Below are 17,569 nucleotides of genomic sequence, written 5' to 3'. Positions count from 1 at the left end.
AGACTTATTTCATGTTGCCTCTGCACTACTTGTCCCTATTATACATACTCCATAATCTGTTCATTTTAATACCACATTGCAAAGCTATAGTCGGTTCACCCAAGTCTGAAGCGAGCATTATCGTGTGCTGGCAACCTGCTGTCACACAGCGTGTCCGATTTCATGGATACTGTATGCTAGCCTACGCATAGTAAACAGTCGTCAGTGTCAGTAATATGCAGGCAGCAATAACAAATACCATCAATTATAGTCGATTATGAGTTAAAAAATATTAGTAATGTCGCAAATACAGTACCCTCTCGAGTTTCATGCCAACCGAGTTTCGCAATCCACAAGTTTTGCGCTCAATCCTACATTCTTACCATCCCGACTTTCGTGCATTATCGCCCCGAGTTTTGCGCTGCTTTGACATGTACGGGTCATCTCTACCTACTGTCGGCGTCACGCGCGATTCCTCAAGGCGGTGTCACATTGGCCGTTTTCCTTCAACCTTTGGGGCTATTGGCAACCGCCCGTGCACCCACCCGGGAGCGAGTTGTTAGTTGTCTGTACGGATGGAAAATGGTTGGAGGTACGAGCAATCGCGTGGCTGTATGTAAACAAACAGACGACGGCAGTGGCTGAGGAGTGAGGAGCAGTGGAAAATGGCCAACCAAGAAACTCTTAAAGTAGACTGGCAGAGCTGCTTTGTTTACTATTTAATCGATACAGGGCGACTGCTTTGTTTACTTTGTGAATACGGACAACCGACCTTGGCCATGTATGACGCACACCCTGAAAATTTGGAGCTGCCGGTCGCCCGTATCACCAACGCAGTCGGAGGAAAAAGGCCCAGTGTGACACCAGCAGCTTAAAGGCGCGGTCACACAAGCTAGCTTCTCGGGAATTTTCCACCGAGATTATCTTCCAATAATTTTATGCCTCAAATTTATCCTCATGTTTGGTCACGCAGAGGACTGTTGCATTCTGGAATATATCAGCTGAAAAGCAAAACAAACAATGGATCCAGACTTTGCAGAGTTTGTTTTGTGGTGTTTGCTGAAGAAAAAGAAAAAAATGAAAAGAAAGTATGTGTTGGTTCGTGAGTGGTTAGCTCAGAGACAAAGGGAGAGTGTGTAACAGCTTGCTACCATTAAGTGTTACGAGAAAGTACGTAACAGTGAGGACCAAGACACAATGAGGCAGTGGCTATGCTTGGAAAAGACTCAAGTCCAAGACCTGCTCAACCTGATTACTCCAGGCTTATCTAGCTTCATGGAACTCATTGTGGTGCTGGAATAAACATGCAGATAGCTACTGAACAGATCAACTGATACACTCTTCTTCTTGTGACCACAACTTACCAACCTCACAAGAAAATAACCAACATGCTGGTGACTGAGTTTCTGACAAGAATTTCGATGAGTTTCCGGTGAAATGCAGCCGACTTTGAATCTCTGTACAAAATTCTCAAGAAACTATACTCTATCGATTTTAACTTGAGCCCTTGGGCGCGACTCAGGGATTCCCCACGAGGCCACGCTGGTGCCACATCACTCCATTACTCTCCTCAGAGAGGGTCGCTACCTCTCTCTCTCTCTTTTGCATGGTTGTGCAGGGTGCGAGAGTTAGATCTACTTGAGTTGTCCATTGTGGTGTAATGCTGAATGGTGCAGCCAAGCGCCTGTTGCCAAGGTCCGTCAGGCAGCAACGTCGCATGAGCCACTTTGCCAAGTGATATGGAAGGTTTACTAAGTCGTTGTCTTTCCCTCTAATCCCAAGCCATTCTTAACACCATGCAGTCGTATAATGAATATGTATACATTCCGTAAATAGATAACGTACAGACTAACAGTGAGACAGATCGCCATGCGCAGGTCATCACTAGATCTGTAAACAATGGGGGTTTCCTCAGGCCAAGCCACAGGGCTCAAGTTAAGAGTCGATGGACAATAGCGGTTGGGTGACCGTGTTCACACGTGCTGGGGTGAGATTCATAGAGATGTGCGCTAATGGCCCGCGGTAAAAGCTACGAACTAATGATTTAACTATCAACGTTGACTTCAGATTCACAAAGCTTTTGTTTCGTCATAGTTAGAGGCCGCTGATTGGATGAGTGCCATCGATGACGTCATCGGACTCGGCAAATCACAAGCGTGTTTTCAGAACAGTTAGCCAATTGTAAGGCAGCCACCCATCTTCAGCTGCGGCTTCAAAATGACATTTTCTCTCTTCACATTTTCTTCCTATTTTCACAGTACGTATTTTGAGATAACAAGGAAGTAAAAAAAAAAAAAAAAAAAAAAAAGGTCAGCTTCTCAACGGGCTTGAACAAATAAGCGGTTTTTCAGCATTTTCAATACCCCGAGTTTCGCAATCCGCAAGTTTAACGCTATACCTGCGGAACGAAGCAAGCGCGAAACTTGGGAGGGTACTGTAGCCGTTTTGTTAATTTACAAGGTCGCTGATTATGTTCATTAAACATTCTTGAAGCTGTCCACCACTAAGAAAATTAGCAGGCTTTATATTAACAAAACAGCTATTTGCGACATTACTAATATTCTTTAACTCATAATCGACTATAATTGATGGTATTTGTTATTACTGCCTGCATATTACTGACACTGACGACTGTTTACTATGCGTAGGCTAGCATACAGTAGCCACAAAATCGGACACGCCGTGTGATAGCAGGCTGCCAGCACACGATAATGCTCGCTTCAGACTTGGGTGAACCGACTATGGCATTGTAATTTTTCCATATAAACTTCTTGTTTTCCTACTTGGTATAACATACTTTAATTTTTATTTCACTGGAGTATCCACATTTTTCATACTAAGAACTCAAGATATTTAAATGCCACTTCAGGAACTATACCCATTGTTTGAATGTTATATTTCATCCTCTTTCTACCATTGTAAACTTTCTCTCCCCAAAAGACTCTTCATGTCCTAATATGTATAGGGCAATTGGCACTTATCCTGTTTCTAGTAAAATGCACGATTCAGTATATAAGGATACATGAGTCCATCATGCTTCAAATGTGCTGTCATAAGATCCAACAACTTCTTGTGACAGCTGGGGTTGTAGATGGTTTCCGAGGTTAATATTAAGTCAAATTTTCTTTCTTCACCATCTGCATCCTTTCTAATATTTTCTGTTTGTTCGTTCTCATATTCACATTGACTTGATAATAGCTGGTTAACAGCAGCCCAGTCCCCAGAATAAAATGTGGCTTTGGAGGATAAAGACTCGGTAAGATGTTCATCTTTAGCACTGGCATTTCTTGAGGTCTTGTTATACAGGTTCAGTGCAACATTTGGTATGGTCACAAAATTCACAACCTCTTCATTCTGTTTGGGAGAAAAAATATTCATCTGAGCCTGTTTACTGCACATAGAACAGCAAGGAAGTGACAGGATATTGTGGATAACTGCTAACAAGAACTGTCTGAAAAATCTAACAGGGAAGGATAAAATCTCAACTGTTAACAAATGTTTATTCTATGGGTTGTTACCAAGGACATGGTATTTAACCCCTTCACTACGGCCAGGCCAAAACAGCGCCCCGTGCCGTATCCGAGATCGCCATGCGCGCCAAATTTCAAATGTCGCTGTTGAATATAACAAGTTTTCAGCCATAACCTCAACATAATTATCATGTATTATATATGAAAACATGCAGAATTAAATGGTGCACATAAAGAAACTCACTATGGCCGGGCCAAAACAGCGCCCTGCGCCGTATCAGGGATCGCTGCACGCGCCAAATTTCAAATGTCGCTATTGAATATAGCAATTTTTCGGCCAAAAACACAATGTAATGAAAACATGCAGAATTAAATGGTGCACATAAAGAAACATAAATTGATTGATAATTTTGAGATGTAAGCATATATATGGAGATAAAATAATTTGTATATTGGCTAAAGCGAGCCAAGACGCAGTACAGGTAACTCTCGATTTATGCGAGTTTGGTTCATGTGTTTTTTAAATAACGCGGGGTCCAAATTCCAAATAAATGTTTAATTTACACGTTTTTTTCACTTATACGCGATATTTTATGGAGTGGCCACCAGATGTCTCACACAACTGGACTCACACGGCGCCGCGGTCACACAGCTGAGCTCAGTTCTTCCCGCGCCCCACTTGAACAAAAATACAGTACCCACGCTGCCACACTACTCAACAATAGGGGTGGGCAGATACCGGTACCAGTACCGGTACTAACGGTACCAGCTATACGGTATGGTACCGGTACCAGACTGCTCGGTACCGGTACCAATACTAGCCAGTCGTTCATGGTGTCCCTCATTTCTTTCTCACACGAGTGAGGCTGTGACTGAGTGCCTGAGTGGATATCTCGGTGATATGGATATTCTCTCTCTCTCTCTCTCTCTCTCTCTCTCTCTCTCTCTCTCTCCACTGAATGAAGTGAATATTTATTTTTCAATAGAAACCTACCTCTTGTTTGATATACATTGTTTTTGATTTACGCGACCTCTTCAAGGACACAATACTCGCATAAATCGAGTTACCTGTATGCGTGTCCTCGGATATGGTACGGGGCACACAAGGACGCAGTATACGCGTCCTCGTGTTGAAGGGGTTAATGGCTTAAATGGCAATAACCCAACATCTGTCAAATGCCAATGAATCATCGATCACACTATCCAGGCTTATCATGACAACAGTCAAACGGGTTTATCCAGAGAACATCAATGTGTACAAAAGGGGTTTACTTCTCCATCTAACTATTTAACACAATGTTGGAATCCAAAAGGCCCAGTACCCTTTCCAGGTGAGGCCACAGAAACTGACCAGGCCTAAACAGAATGTAGGCAAAGGGGGAAAAACGAAACAAGAAGGCAAAGGCAAGCCAGGTGTAAACATCAGGCCTGAACAGAGGCAAGCAGCCCATAAAATCACAAGGGGAAAAGACAAACAAAGGATGAAGAGAAAACAGATAACATGATCAGTTCATAAACATTTACCAGTGCCTAAAACAAGTAGAGTGCAAGCACACAGGTCAGTATGCAATGTTAGAGAAAAGGTGGGGCTAGCTGCACCCATTCCCATAGGATTGGAAGTGATGACAATTGTTAAAAGCTAATAATAGAACAGGAAAATCAAGCGGGTGTGAAAATTAGGTGTTAATGACAAATAACAGAAAAGTAAATAACAATTGAGAATGAATCTGGCCAATAGGCATTGATAGGAAATTAGACAATGAGTTATGTGGAAAAAATAGGTGTGATAAGTGTTATTAGCCCAGCCCAAAGATAAGTAATGAGTTGGGTGGAACTGGTTCAGTCAGAGCTCCTCCAGCTTTGACAGCAAGTGGAATAAGACTCAACAGCCTAGCAGAGGCTGTGGTCATCTTACTTGTGAGTAGAAATGAGAGATTTTAGGGCAAGTCGCATCTTTGTGTAAAAATATCTTAGCCTGTAGATTAGTTTAGGGAATATGTGGTAGGGTGGTTACTTTATTGATGTTAGGAGGCGAGTAAGATGGAGAACCATTGCCAGTGGTATGACATGCTTGTGTGAATTTTGTAGGTTATAGGTAACTTCAACATAATAATTTCAAATGCATGTTATTTTACTTTGTTGTAATATTAAGATTTGTGGTGCCGTTGTTGTGGGTCTTGTCCACTCCTGACGTGTCTTATTAGTGTTTTCTGTTATTGAGATGTAGTACAGGTTGAGAATTCATTATCAGAAATTCCAAAATCCTAAAGTTTTTTTTAATGCTGACATGACGTGTCACAAATGGAAAATTCCACAAAACAACTCGTTCTCTTTTCCCATTTTCTTCCTTTTTCCATTATAATATGACACAATGGCTATTTATAACATTTATAAGACCATATTTACCTTATTCCCGCTTTTTACATCTAAGTGATAAAGGCGTTTATATTGAAATTAAAGGTTTTATTTTTTTAAAGTTAAACTGTGTTAAATTGCAATCTGGGAACTGATTTCATTGTTTGCTGCACATTTACGTCAAGGTAACTCTGCTTTTCGATGTCTTGTTATCTACAAACATGCCTAAGGAAAAGAAAAAGAAAATAAGGAGGAGACTGAGTCAGGAAGAAAGCAAAGAAAAATATGGAGCAAAGGCAAACAGGAACGAAGGACGGAAGGGAGGAACGAGGGAAACTTAAGAATGCCTTGATATATCTGCTGATCGCTTTAGATATTAAGGATGGGAAGATAAGAAAAAACAGACGGGATGAGAAGGGCAGAAATCAGCATGCCAATCCTCGTCGACAGAGCCAACTTTTGGTCGGTGACAGCCGATAAAGTCAGTCTGTCAGCTTCATCTTCATGGGCTGTCACCCGACAACGGAGTGGTCCCTCCACGGAGGGACAAATCTAGGAAGGAAGGAAAGATGGAGGAGGGAGTTCTGGCAGTCCCGAGCATCGGTGCTGCTGGGAAAACATATCATACCACCCACAATTCTCATGCCTCTCAAAGAGGGTATATCTCATCACTATATAAAGGAATTGGCTCTTTTTTCTCGCAAAGTTATATTTCAAGTTGAAAAACACAATTTATAAGCATTTATATATCAAGCAGTTGTCACAGTAACACCTTTGCTTGTTACTCATTGTGATTACTGTGGATTGTTTGCTCTGTGGTGTAAAGATATTGTTGAAAATGTCAAAAATTCCAAAATCCAAAAAAATCCAAAATCCACAACACTTCCAGTCCCAGGAATTCAACCTGTATGTTGAGTGGAGTGTTACTTTCATTAAAATAAATTAAACAGATTTTTTCCTTTGTTTTATCCCCAAACCTAGTCTCCATAACAACTTGAACTTGGATCATGCTACCAAGGATGAGACAGAGTAAGGTTGCTTAAAGCTTGATGTAAAAGGTTTCCATTGTGTCAGTAGCCATCAATCCTGGAAAATAAGAAACAAGAGTGAACCTAAAGGGAGGAAACAAAAAGAGTAGGAATTGTATAATAAAATTGATTGGTTTTGTAATGTATTTTGTTAGTGAGAAATTTTGTTATTCAAAACATTTGTTCCATGTTTTTTGCCTAATTCATTCCAGAGGTAAAAAAAAAAACTTTCTAAGTTTTGACACATGAAAAGTTTTCTAACATTCAGTTCAAATCTATAAGTATTTTTATGAGGACTATACATGTCTTAGAAAAAATATTGAAAATTATAGTAAAAAATTAAGTAAACAAAAATAAAAGTCGTAAACCCCAATCTAGCATTTTTGTCACAAACAATGCTGCTTTATGGCAACTGCTTGATTCCTTCACCTATAACCTGTTCAGTGCTGAGTAATGTGTCTGTGAGGACATTATCGCGCCGCATCCACGACGACCTCCAGTACCTGAGCTATGCAGCGCGGCCCAAGCCTGTGGTTACTGTAGCCCAGCAAGAGAAGAGGCTTGCATTTTGTGACAGGATGAAAGACTGGACCATCGAGCAGTGGCGTGGCGTGCTGTGGAGCGATGAATCAAGATTCACAGTGACAGCCAGCAGTCAAGGTTGCGTGTACCGGCGCCCAGGCAGCGACCCGCTCGACCCCCGCTACACCGCTCCTGCCGTCAGATTCCCTGTTTCATTGATGGTGTGGGGATGCTTTTCCTACCACGGGGTGGGGAGCCTCATGATGTTACCCAAGAACACCACAATGAATCAGGGGAACTACCTCAAGCTTCTGTGTGACCATCTACCAGGGTCTTTCGAGATGTGTCAGGCCTCCAACTTCATGCAGGACGGTGCACCATGCCATACTGCTAAGTCAGTGAAGCAGTGGCTCAGGGACTGCTGTGTGCCGTTCTTCGAAGACTGGCCTGCTAATTCCCCGGATTTGAACCCAATTGAAAATTTGTGAGCGATAATAAGACGGGAGTTATGCAGCCACGACTATTCAACCGTGGCCAAACTCCAAGCTGCGCTTCACCACCTTTGGAACACACTCGCTCCCCAGCATCTCATGGTGCTTGCAGACAGCCTTCCGGCCCGTTTGGAAGAGTGCAAGAGACGTCAAGGAAAGCCAACAAAGTATTAGTTGTAAGTCCAATAAATTTCTCAGGATGCAGTACATGTTTATATTACCTGCGCAGCGTGGGAGAGGGGTGCGACAATGTTTATGGCGAGCACTGTATATAAACTCAGTCACACAGGTGTTTTAGTTCAAATTCATCCTCAACTCCAGTCGTTATTAACACTCATTTTTAAATAAAGTCGAAAAGTCCCCCATTAACCCGGTAGCAGCGACGGGCCAAATTTGTGGCTTTACCGTGTAGCAGCGACGGGCCAAATATGTGCCATGATAACAACCCCCCAAAATAGATCATGCATAATCTGATCACAAATGTTTTGCTATATATTATGAAATGGTTTGTGTGAGGGGTGATTTTTTTCTCATTTTTCTCGCTTAAAGGGACCATTAAGAAACATGATCCCAGCTGCTACCGGGTTAACCCCCCCATACACCCCCCAGGCATTACATTTCTACATATTGTTTGCAAGTAAGTGCTATCATTGGCCAAATTCATGAAATTTGTTCCTTACTATAATCTCTGTGGCCAAACCCTCCACAGATAGTTGCTACATGCCACACTATTCCTCAAGTTGATTAAAACATTTCATTCTCCAAATATTTTTTTTTCTAAATGTGGTGGATTCATTTGCCAAAATTTTGTTATGCAACTGCATAACACAAAAGAAGAATTTAAGTAATCAATGACACATTTCATATTCATGCTGCTTAAGTAGTTTTCATTTAATTTGAAGTGGAAAATACCCAGGCAGTGTGCACAGCAACCTTCAGGCCCACCTAGACTGTAGGGGTTAATAAAGGGTCCATTAAGTTGTGTGTATGGGCGTGGTCATGTTTAAACAAGAGAAAGTAAGGCGTACCCTGCGTTCACTGGACCTGTTTGGTGCACAACTTCCCACTGAAGGGGGGGTGGGGGAAGTGAGTCCAACAAAACAGTGCATCAGTTGTGCACAATAAAAATGGTGTTCCACACAACAGTTCCCCAACAATATTCCTGCAGCAGCTCATATAGGTGACATAGTTGAACGAAAGATGTGCGGAAGGCAAAATGGAGATGAGGTGATAATGGCCACACTCATATAACTACAATGTCTCCTTTGTTTAAAAACACTGGTGCCCTCCCACCAAACCATGATTCCTAAGGTCATTTGATTAATGGCACCATCATGATGCAACTTGTTGCCCCAGTTGCACGCTCAACATGTCTATTCAAAGATGGGGTGGTGTGCATGGGTGGAAGGCTTTGTGTTAACAAGAGGTGACAACCCATGAAGTGTGTATGCCATGTTTGTAAATAATGGGAAAGATACAGCAAGGCCTGGTGTGTGCAGGAACAGCTCTATAATGGTATACATATGCGTATTTTGTTTCTATAATTTTGCCCTTGAGCTGACTTCTTAACTAAAAAGCATAAATAAAATAAAAAAGACAGTCCCACTGATCCCACATCACAAAATCCCATTTAGTACAAATTTCATTTCATGCATATTTCTTTAGTATCTATCTCACATTAATTAGGATCTATAGTATCAGTAATGACAGGAGGTAGAGGCATGTGTCGTGGTGCAGCTAACCTCACAGCAACGACTGTTGCAGGCAGTCTCGGTATGACTGTTTAGGTTAAAGGCAATGGTTTACTGGAAACAGTGATCATACTTGAATTAAACATTCAGAGAAGGTATGAAGATGCAGCAGAGGTGACACTGGCCACTCATATAACTAAGACATGTCCTTTGTCTACAAACACTGGTCCCCCGCCAACACAATTCCCGGTCCAATGACTTGGTGGGGCGTTTAGCTAACAGCACCATCTTGGTAAAACTTGGTAGCTCTGTTTCATGATGTTGCACAACATTGTGTGGATAAAGGGTCAATCAAACACAAGACTGAGGACAAGGCAAGCACATGAGAGCAGAGGGAGGTTTAAAGGGGAGGACAGAAAGTGTGGGAACATCGCTCTATCCATGCTGCGATATTTAAATAATATCTAATTTTATTTTTTAATGTAAATTTTGACCTGCAACTAATTTGGCTTGTGACCTGCCTGTTGGAACCAAACCCTGTCATAACTCAAGGACTACCTGTAGTTAATCTCTCAGATGTGCTGCTTAAGTGTGCTGGACAAAGTGCGGTAGAAATCCGGGGCAGGTACTGAATAATGGTGATTGCTGAACTGAGTATGATAAACATCTGGGAGTGGGTTGTGGCTCCCTGACTGTGTCAATTTCTGATTCCTGGACATTTGTGGTGCTCAGACAGGTGCTCCCTCCTATTAGTCTGGGAAAATGAGGGTCGAGTGTATTCATAATTGTAGGACCAAGTACTATAGTAAACGCCTAGGAATGCACTGTGGCCCCCAAACACTAGCCATTCTCGATTCCTGGACTTTTGCATTCCTGGACAGGTACTTCCTCCTAATGGTCTAAGAAATCGAGGGTCAAGTGTATGTACCCAGTATCAATTCCACATAATTTATCACAACTATCCTTTGTCTTTACTTCTTAATAAAGCTCTTTCCATATATAAATTCAAGCGCCATACTGATATTACATTTTTTTCACATTCCAAAACCATTATATCACTCACACACAAACCAAAAAATAAATAAATAAATAAATAAAATAAAATAATAATAATAATAATAATAATAATAATAATAAGGCAAACATGTTCACGCAACTCTCCCAATAAATTATGTCTTACATAGTCTTGCAAGGTGATGTGAGCTCCATGGAGGGCACAGAAGATTGCTGGTAGTGCAGCCCCACAGCCTATCTCTAGCACTCTGTAACAATGAAGGTAATATCAATACAATGAGCCTTAATACTACATATATATATATATATATATATATATATATATATATATATATATATATATATATATATATATATATATATATATATATATATATATATATATATATATATATATATATATATATATATATATATATATAAGGAAAAGATATTGAACATTTTGTGCTGAGAACTGCTAAATTCAAGTCAATCCTTCCTTTTACTTTTCACTTTCACCTTACTAATAAGAATAATATTTTTAGGGTGCCCTTAATGCTCCCTCCATTGAAATGTTATTTTTGATTCTCACTCATTTATTTGTTTAAAGAATCAAAGGTAAAAAATAGGCTGTGTGTATTATTACCGTACAGTGATAATACAGATCACTTTATTGTCACCGCACACGGTGGCTTTATAATCACCGTTTAGTTATAATATTACCTCAATCACTGTCTTCTTTTTCCCTACTTACAAATGCATAAAAGACAGCCCTGCCACGACCTAAGTTGCCTTGGATTAGAATCGTGTAGCGTGGATATCTATATCTATTTGTTTTGTAAGTTCCATCCATGAAAGTTATTTCTGGATATTTTAGAGTATGAGCTTGTTAGGTAGCAAATGCAATCATTTGCATGGCCCCACTGTCATCTACTGTTATATTTTTCTTGCCTTTTCCTTCATCCAGTATTTCATTCACTATTTCAGTCAACTTGCCGATGTCTGATATTCCCTCACAATTTTTCACTTTCCGCTTCCGCTTTACCCTGCAGGAAAGATTTCAACTGTCTGTTATCTGGTTTAAATTTCAGTACATCTGCGTCTCCCACCTCCGAACTTGACAGTCTGCATTTCTGGTTTAGTAGGTCTGTAAAGCTACGCTGACCTCATGATTATGCTGCTGATGGGTCTTTGTGATAACCAGCTTGTTTTCTCTTGCCCTGAGTGCCACCAACACATTACTGCCACATGGAAGGTATCGCTGTTTTTGTCTTATGCCAAGTCCTTTCTGTTTCGGATCGCCAAAATGTTCACACAAAAAAGAAACTGATCCGTACTTGGGTCCGTCAGGGATTTGCTTCTGACGATGCATATTTTCACTGATAACAGAGCTAGAAGACTTCACTATTGTCAAATTCTTTAAGAGTCGAACGTCTCCATGGAGAAAATAGCCTTGAAGACGGATGTTGTGTCAGTACAAGTAGTACACATGCATCCTCTTGCCCGTGGTTGGCAGTGGATTAGGTTGATGTTCCTGTGGCTCTGCTGATGTGTGACTCCATGTTGTTTGGATCCTGGTTGATAGGAGGATAATCTGGAAGTTGTGCGTAAGTGTCTTCCTCCATGTTGCCTTGGCTGAAGTTCATGTGTGTTGAGTCGAGTGTCTGATTATATGATGAGTGACTGGAGCTGGCTACTATTATTTATTTATTTATTTTTTTATTTTTACATGTGGCCTATAGCGCCGGTAGGCTAATCCATATGGGTCTGATGGTCAGCCCGAGCCCATCGTGGCGCAGGCAATTGTTTATAGTGGCGCCATTATTATTGGCTCATGCTGCCTCCCGGAGCTCATTCTTGATTTCACTTGTGCTGTACAGCTTCTTCTAGATTCCAGGTTGATGGGTGGTCTTCAGGACAGCATGTGGGTAGTCTTAGGCCACTCGGCAGTGACTGAAAAATCCCAGGTGGTAGTGGCGGATTCGAACCTACATCATGGACAACGCACCGAATGTGAGGCCGGCACGCTAACCACTCAGCCACTGCCTCCCCATCTACTATACTGGTTATTACAGTGATAAACAAAGATCCTGATGTTCCCCCCTCCAAACTCCCCCTTCACTACCCTCTTATCACCTCCCTCCCTACTCCCCCTCTTACCACTTAACCATGGTAAACCTACCCTACTCCCCCTTCACTGCCCTCTTACCACTTAACCATGATAAGCCCTCTCCATTTCCCCTTCACTACCCTCAAACCACTAATCCATGTTCCGCCCTACCTACTCCCCCTTCACTGCCCTCTTACCACTTATCCATGTTCCATCCTCCACACTCCCCCTTCACTGCCCTCTTACCACTTATCCATGTTCCATCCTCCACACTCCTCCTTCACTGCCCTCTTTCCACTTAACCAGGTTCCGTCCTCCCTACTCTCCCCTTCGCTGCCCTCTAGCCGCTTTATACATGTTCCATCCTCCCCACTCCCCCTTCACTGCCCTCTTACCACTTAATCCATGTTCCATCCTCCCCACTCCCCCTTCACTGCCCTCTTACCACTTAATCCATGTTCCATCCTCCCCACTCCCCCTTCACTGCCCTCTTACCACTTATCCATGTTCCATCCTCCACACTCCCCCTTCACTGCCCTCTTACCACTTAATCCATGTTCCATCCTCCCCACTCCCCCTTCACTGCCCTCTTACCACTTAATCCATATTCATACGGTGATAACATCGTCACTTCTGATAACAGTGTGCTGTAATAATAACATCAGCTATAATATCACTGTATGGTGATAATAACATCGTCACTTCTGATAACAGTGTGCTGTAATAATAACATCAGCTATAATATCACTGTATGGTGATAATAACATCGTCACTTCTGATAACAGTGTGCTGTAATAATAACATCAGCTATAATATCACTGTATGGTGATAATAACATCGGCAATAATATCACTGTGCGGTGATAATAACATCAGCTATAATATCACTGTATGGTGATAATAACATCGGCAATAATATCACTGTGCGGTGATAATAACATCAGCAATAATATCACTGTGCGGTGATAATAACATCAGCAATAATATCACTGTGCGGTGATAATAACATCAGCAATAATATCACTGTGCGGTGATAATAACATCGGCAATAATATCACTGTGCGGTGATAATAACATCGGCAATAATATCACTGTGCGGTGATAATAACATCAGCAATATCATCACTGTGCGGTGATAACAACATCAGCAATAATATCACTGTGCGGTGATAATAACATCGGCAATAATATCACTGTGCGGTGATAACAACATCAGCAATATCATCACTGTGCGGTGATAACAACATCAGCAATATCATCACTGTGCGGTGATAACAACATCAGCAATATCATCACTGTGCGGTGATAACAACATCAGCAATATCATCACTGTGCGGTGATAACAACATCAGCAATAATATCACTGTGCGGTGATAACAACATCAGCAATAATATCACTGTGCGGTGATAACAACATCAGCAATAATATCACTGTGCGGTGATAATAACATCGGCAATAATATCACTGTGCGGTGATAACAACATCAGCAATAATATCACTGTGCGGTGATAACAACATCAGCAATAATATCACTGTGCGGTGATAACAACATCAGCAATAATATCACTGTGCGGTGATAACAACATCAGCAATAATATCACTGTGCGGTGATAACAACATCGGCAATATCATCACTGTGCGGTGATAACAACATCAGCAATATCATCACTGTGCGGTGATAACAACATCGGCAATATCATCACTGTGCGGTGATAATAATCACTCCCTTAAAAGTAAAAGCTATGTTTGTCTTATACCGTTTCACCTAATTATACCAGGACGCAGTATTTGATTAATTTGACTAAAATCATGGTGACGCAACTGCACCGGTCATATGGCACAGCATGCAGTATATGTGTCCTCGTGTTGAGGGGAGTTAACAGTACTTCTGAGGCAGTTGTTTTACTAGTGATGTTGTTAGTCATCATTTGGTTCTGTGGATGCTGTGTGTAGCTGAAAAGGTTGCTATCTCAGTTAGCAACATTACTATCTCAGTAAACAACATTGCTAATACTTCTTGGATCCGGGCCTATACTGGTGTAGCCTTGCTTTCTTCCCATACGCACACTACTATTTTGTTTCACGCAATGAAATTGTGAATGAGTAATCATGTTGGCATTATCAGCAGTAATCAATTTTGTATTCAATGACCAAGAAGTTCAAACCCACTCCTTACAAACAAGACAGGACTATATTTCATGCAGTGCAAATCAAAACATTCATAATTTTTATTTATTTTTATTTTGTTTTCAGAGGGTCTGGTCTTGATCTTAGAGGGTCTGGTCTTGGTCTTGATCTTGGTTTCAGAGGGTCTGGTCTTGATCTTAGAGGGTCTAGTCTTGGTCTCAGAGGGTCTGGTCTTGGTCTCAGAGGGTCTGGTCTTGATCTTGGTTTCAGAGGGTCTGGTCTTGATCTTAGAGGGTCTGGTCTTGGTCTCAGAGGGTCTGGTCTTGATCTTAGAGGGTCTGGTCTTGGTCTCAGAGGGTCTGGTCTTGATCTTAGAGGGTCTGGTCTTGGTCTCAGAGGGTCTGGTCTTGGTCTCAGAGGGTCTGGTCTTGGTCTCAGAGGGTCTGGTCTTGATCTTAGAGGGTCTGGTCTTGGTCTCAGAGGGTCTAGTCTTGATCTTAGAGGGTCTGGTCTTGGTCTCAGAGGGTCTGGTCTTGATCTTAGAGGGTCTGGTCTTGGTCTCAGAGGGTCTGGTCTTGGTCTCAGAGGGTCTGGTCTTGATCTTGGTTTCAGAGGGTCTGGTCTTGGTCTCAGAGGGTCTGGTCTTGATCTTAGAGGGTCTGGTCTTGGTCTCAGAGGGTCTGGTCTTGATCTTAGAGGGTCTGGTCTTGGTCTCAGAGGGTCTGGTCTTGGTCTTAGAGGGTCTGGTCTTGGTCTTAGAGGGTCTGGTCTTGGTCTTAGAGGGTCTGGTCTTGGTCTCAGAGGGTCTAGTCTAGGTCTCAAGGATTTTGACTACAAGCTGGTATATACATATTACAAGGTGGTGCTGGTCCAGTAGTATATAGAAAACATGTACTGCAAGTCATGAAACAATCAACAAAACATCTAGTACAATTGGTCAATGTCAGGATATTATTATTATTATTTTTTTTTTAAATATAGAACTTGAAAATGGGATGCATCTTTGATGACAGCATATACAGTAAATAGCCTAACTGTTATAGAAAACCAAAAATATGTCAAATTTTCAAACTTTTATCACAAAATTAAAAAAAAAAAATGTAAAATTTGATGAAAAAAATCCAATTGTGTGAACTTTAAAGCGGGTAACAAACTTGTATCTACATGCATGTGTACTTCAAAAGCTATGAATCTTTCAGATGCAGGATAATAAGGAAAGTCACAAGGAAAGAATGAACCTAAAAGAAAATGGAGGTGTAAGCAGGACACATGTCCATTCATGGATCTCACCAATATTTTCACCTGCGGGTCATTCATGCACTTGTCACTTGGTTAATAACACTGGAAGCCTTCAGGTCAGTGAAAGAGAATCTCATTAAGAAGGAAATTACTGTAATTAAAAATCAGAATGCAAACCTCTTTTTTAAAATTGTAATTAAGATGGCTTACCTTTTATTTTTAAAAATTATGTCCATGTCTGCTAAATGATTTAGAAGATCCCAGGTGCACTCCCATATTGTAAGGCCCCCTGGAAAATTGTATACTTTGCAGTTATTACTGAAAACAAGAGCTGTTTATGATGATAAACTTTTGTACCAGCCTTGATGAAATTTTTAAAGTCAATCCAAGTCAAGAGAAAACCCGTAATTTACCATGTTCTAACCTTCATAGACAGCAGGTACAAGATCAGAGTGTTTGTCTAAAACTGTGGACAAGTTGCATGCTGTCTCTTTCTCTTGCAGCTTCTTAAGTGCTGAACTCATGGTCAGATACTTCATCTGGAATGAGAAACATTGGTATCAAAAATTGCTTTCAGTCAATGAACTTCACAACTCAATTCAAAAGAAAGATGGTAAAAATTAGTTAACAGCCCAAATTTATATCTGAATGGGTTTCACTGAAACGTCTCAGAGAGGATGACCAGAAGTCAGTTAAGGAAGCAAGAAAATCACCAGTAGAGCGCCCCTTGTGGAACCCATACTGGCAATCAGATAGAAGGTCAGAAGTGGATAGATGCTTATGAATCTTCCAGCTAAGGATTGATTCAAAAGCTTTAGAAAGACAGGTAAGTAAGGCTATAGGACGGTAGTTTGAGGGATTGGAATGGTCACCCTTCTAAGGCACAGGTTGTATGTAGGCATAATTCCAGCAGGAAGGAAAGATAGATGTTGAAAGGCAGAGATGAAAGAGTTTGACTAAGCAGGGTGTCAGCACAGAAGCACAGTATTTAAGGACAATAGGAGGCACTCCATCAGGCCCATAAACCTTCTGAGGATTGAGGCCAGAGAGGGCATATAAAATATCATTCTTAAAAACCTTAATGACAGGCATAGTGGAGTCAGAGGGGGGATGAGTAGGAGGAATATGCTCAGAATCATCTAGAGTGGAGTTTTTAGAGAAAGTCTGAGCGAAGAGTTCAGCCTTAGAGACAGATGTGACGGCGGTGCTGCCGTCAGGATTAAGGAGAGGAGGGAAAGATGAAGAAGTGAAATTGGAGATATTTTTGGCTAGGTGCCAGAAGTCTCTGGAAGAATTAGAGAAAGCAAGGTTGCAGAACTTTCTATTGATGAAAGAGTTTTTGGTTGTTGAGGAATAGATTTGGCACGATTCCAGGTGGAAATGTAAGTATTATGATTAGGACAGAGGGGTCTCTCTCCTGGTAGCAGTAATCATTCCATAGGAAATCGGAAAAGTACATCCTAAGGTCATCTCACCGAGCTGAAGCAAAATGCCAGAAGCATCGACTCCTTGGTGGGTCCAGAGGCTGTACAGGAGTGATAGGACAGAATGCAGAAATAAGGTT

At 41.3% G+C, this 17,569-nt stretch overlaps 1 protein-coding gene across 3 annotated transcripts in view; it reads right to left on the bottom strand.

The window, feature by feature from the left end:
* Positions 1–17,569, bottom strand: part of LOC126995368 (histidine protein methyltransferase 1 homolog) — an 82,596-nt gene that overhangs the window by 12,015 nt on the left and 53,012 nt on the right. For 2 of the 3 annotated variants that reach the window (XR_007750217.1, XM_050854861.1), the window contains exons 4-7: positions 16,430–16,544; positions 16,216–16,294; positions 10,717–10,798; positions 3,002–3,333 (exon numbers count right to left, since the gene is read on the bottom strand). Coding sequence is in view for 2 of the 3 variants with exons in the window: in XM_050854861.1 (XP_050710818.1) it covers positions 3,002–3,333; positions 10,717–10,798; positions 16,216–16,294; positions 16,430–16,544 (608 nt within the window). In the remaining variant the exon portion in view is untranslated. Of the gene's footprint in view, positions 1–3,001; positions 3,334–6,754; positions 6,891–10,716; positions 10,799–16,215; positions 16,295–16,429; positions 16,545–17,569 lie in introns of those variants that run through there. The other variant, XM_050854862.1, reaches the window with a different exon arrangement.

Source organism: Eriocheir sinensis, chromosome 8, assembly GCF_024679095.1.
Source record: "Eriocheir sinensis breed Jianghai 21 chromosome 8, ASM2467909v1, whole genome shotgun sequence".
NCBI classification, from domain to species: domain Eukaryota; kingdom Metazoa; phylum Arthropoda; class Malacostraca; order Decapoda; family Varunidae; genus Eriocheir; species Eriocheir sinensis.
This window is presented reverse-complemented; position numbering and strand designations above follow the sequence as displayed.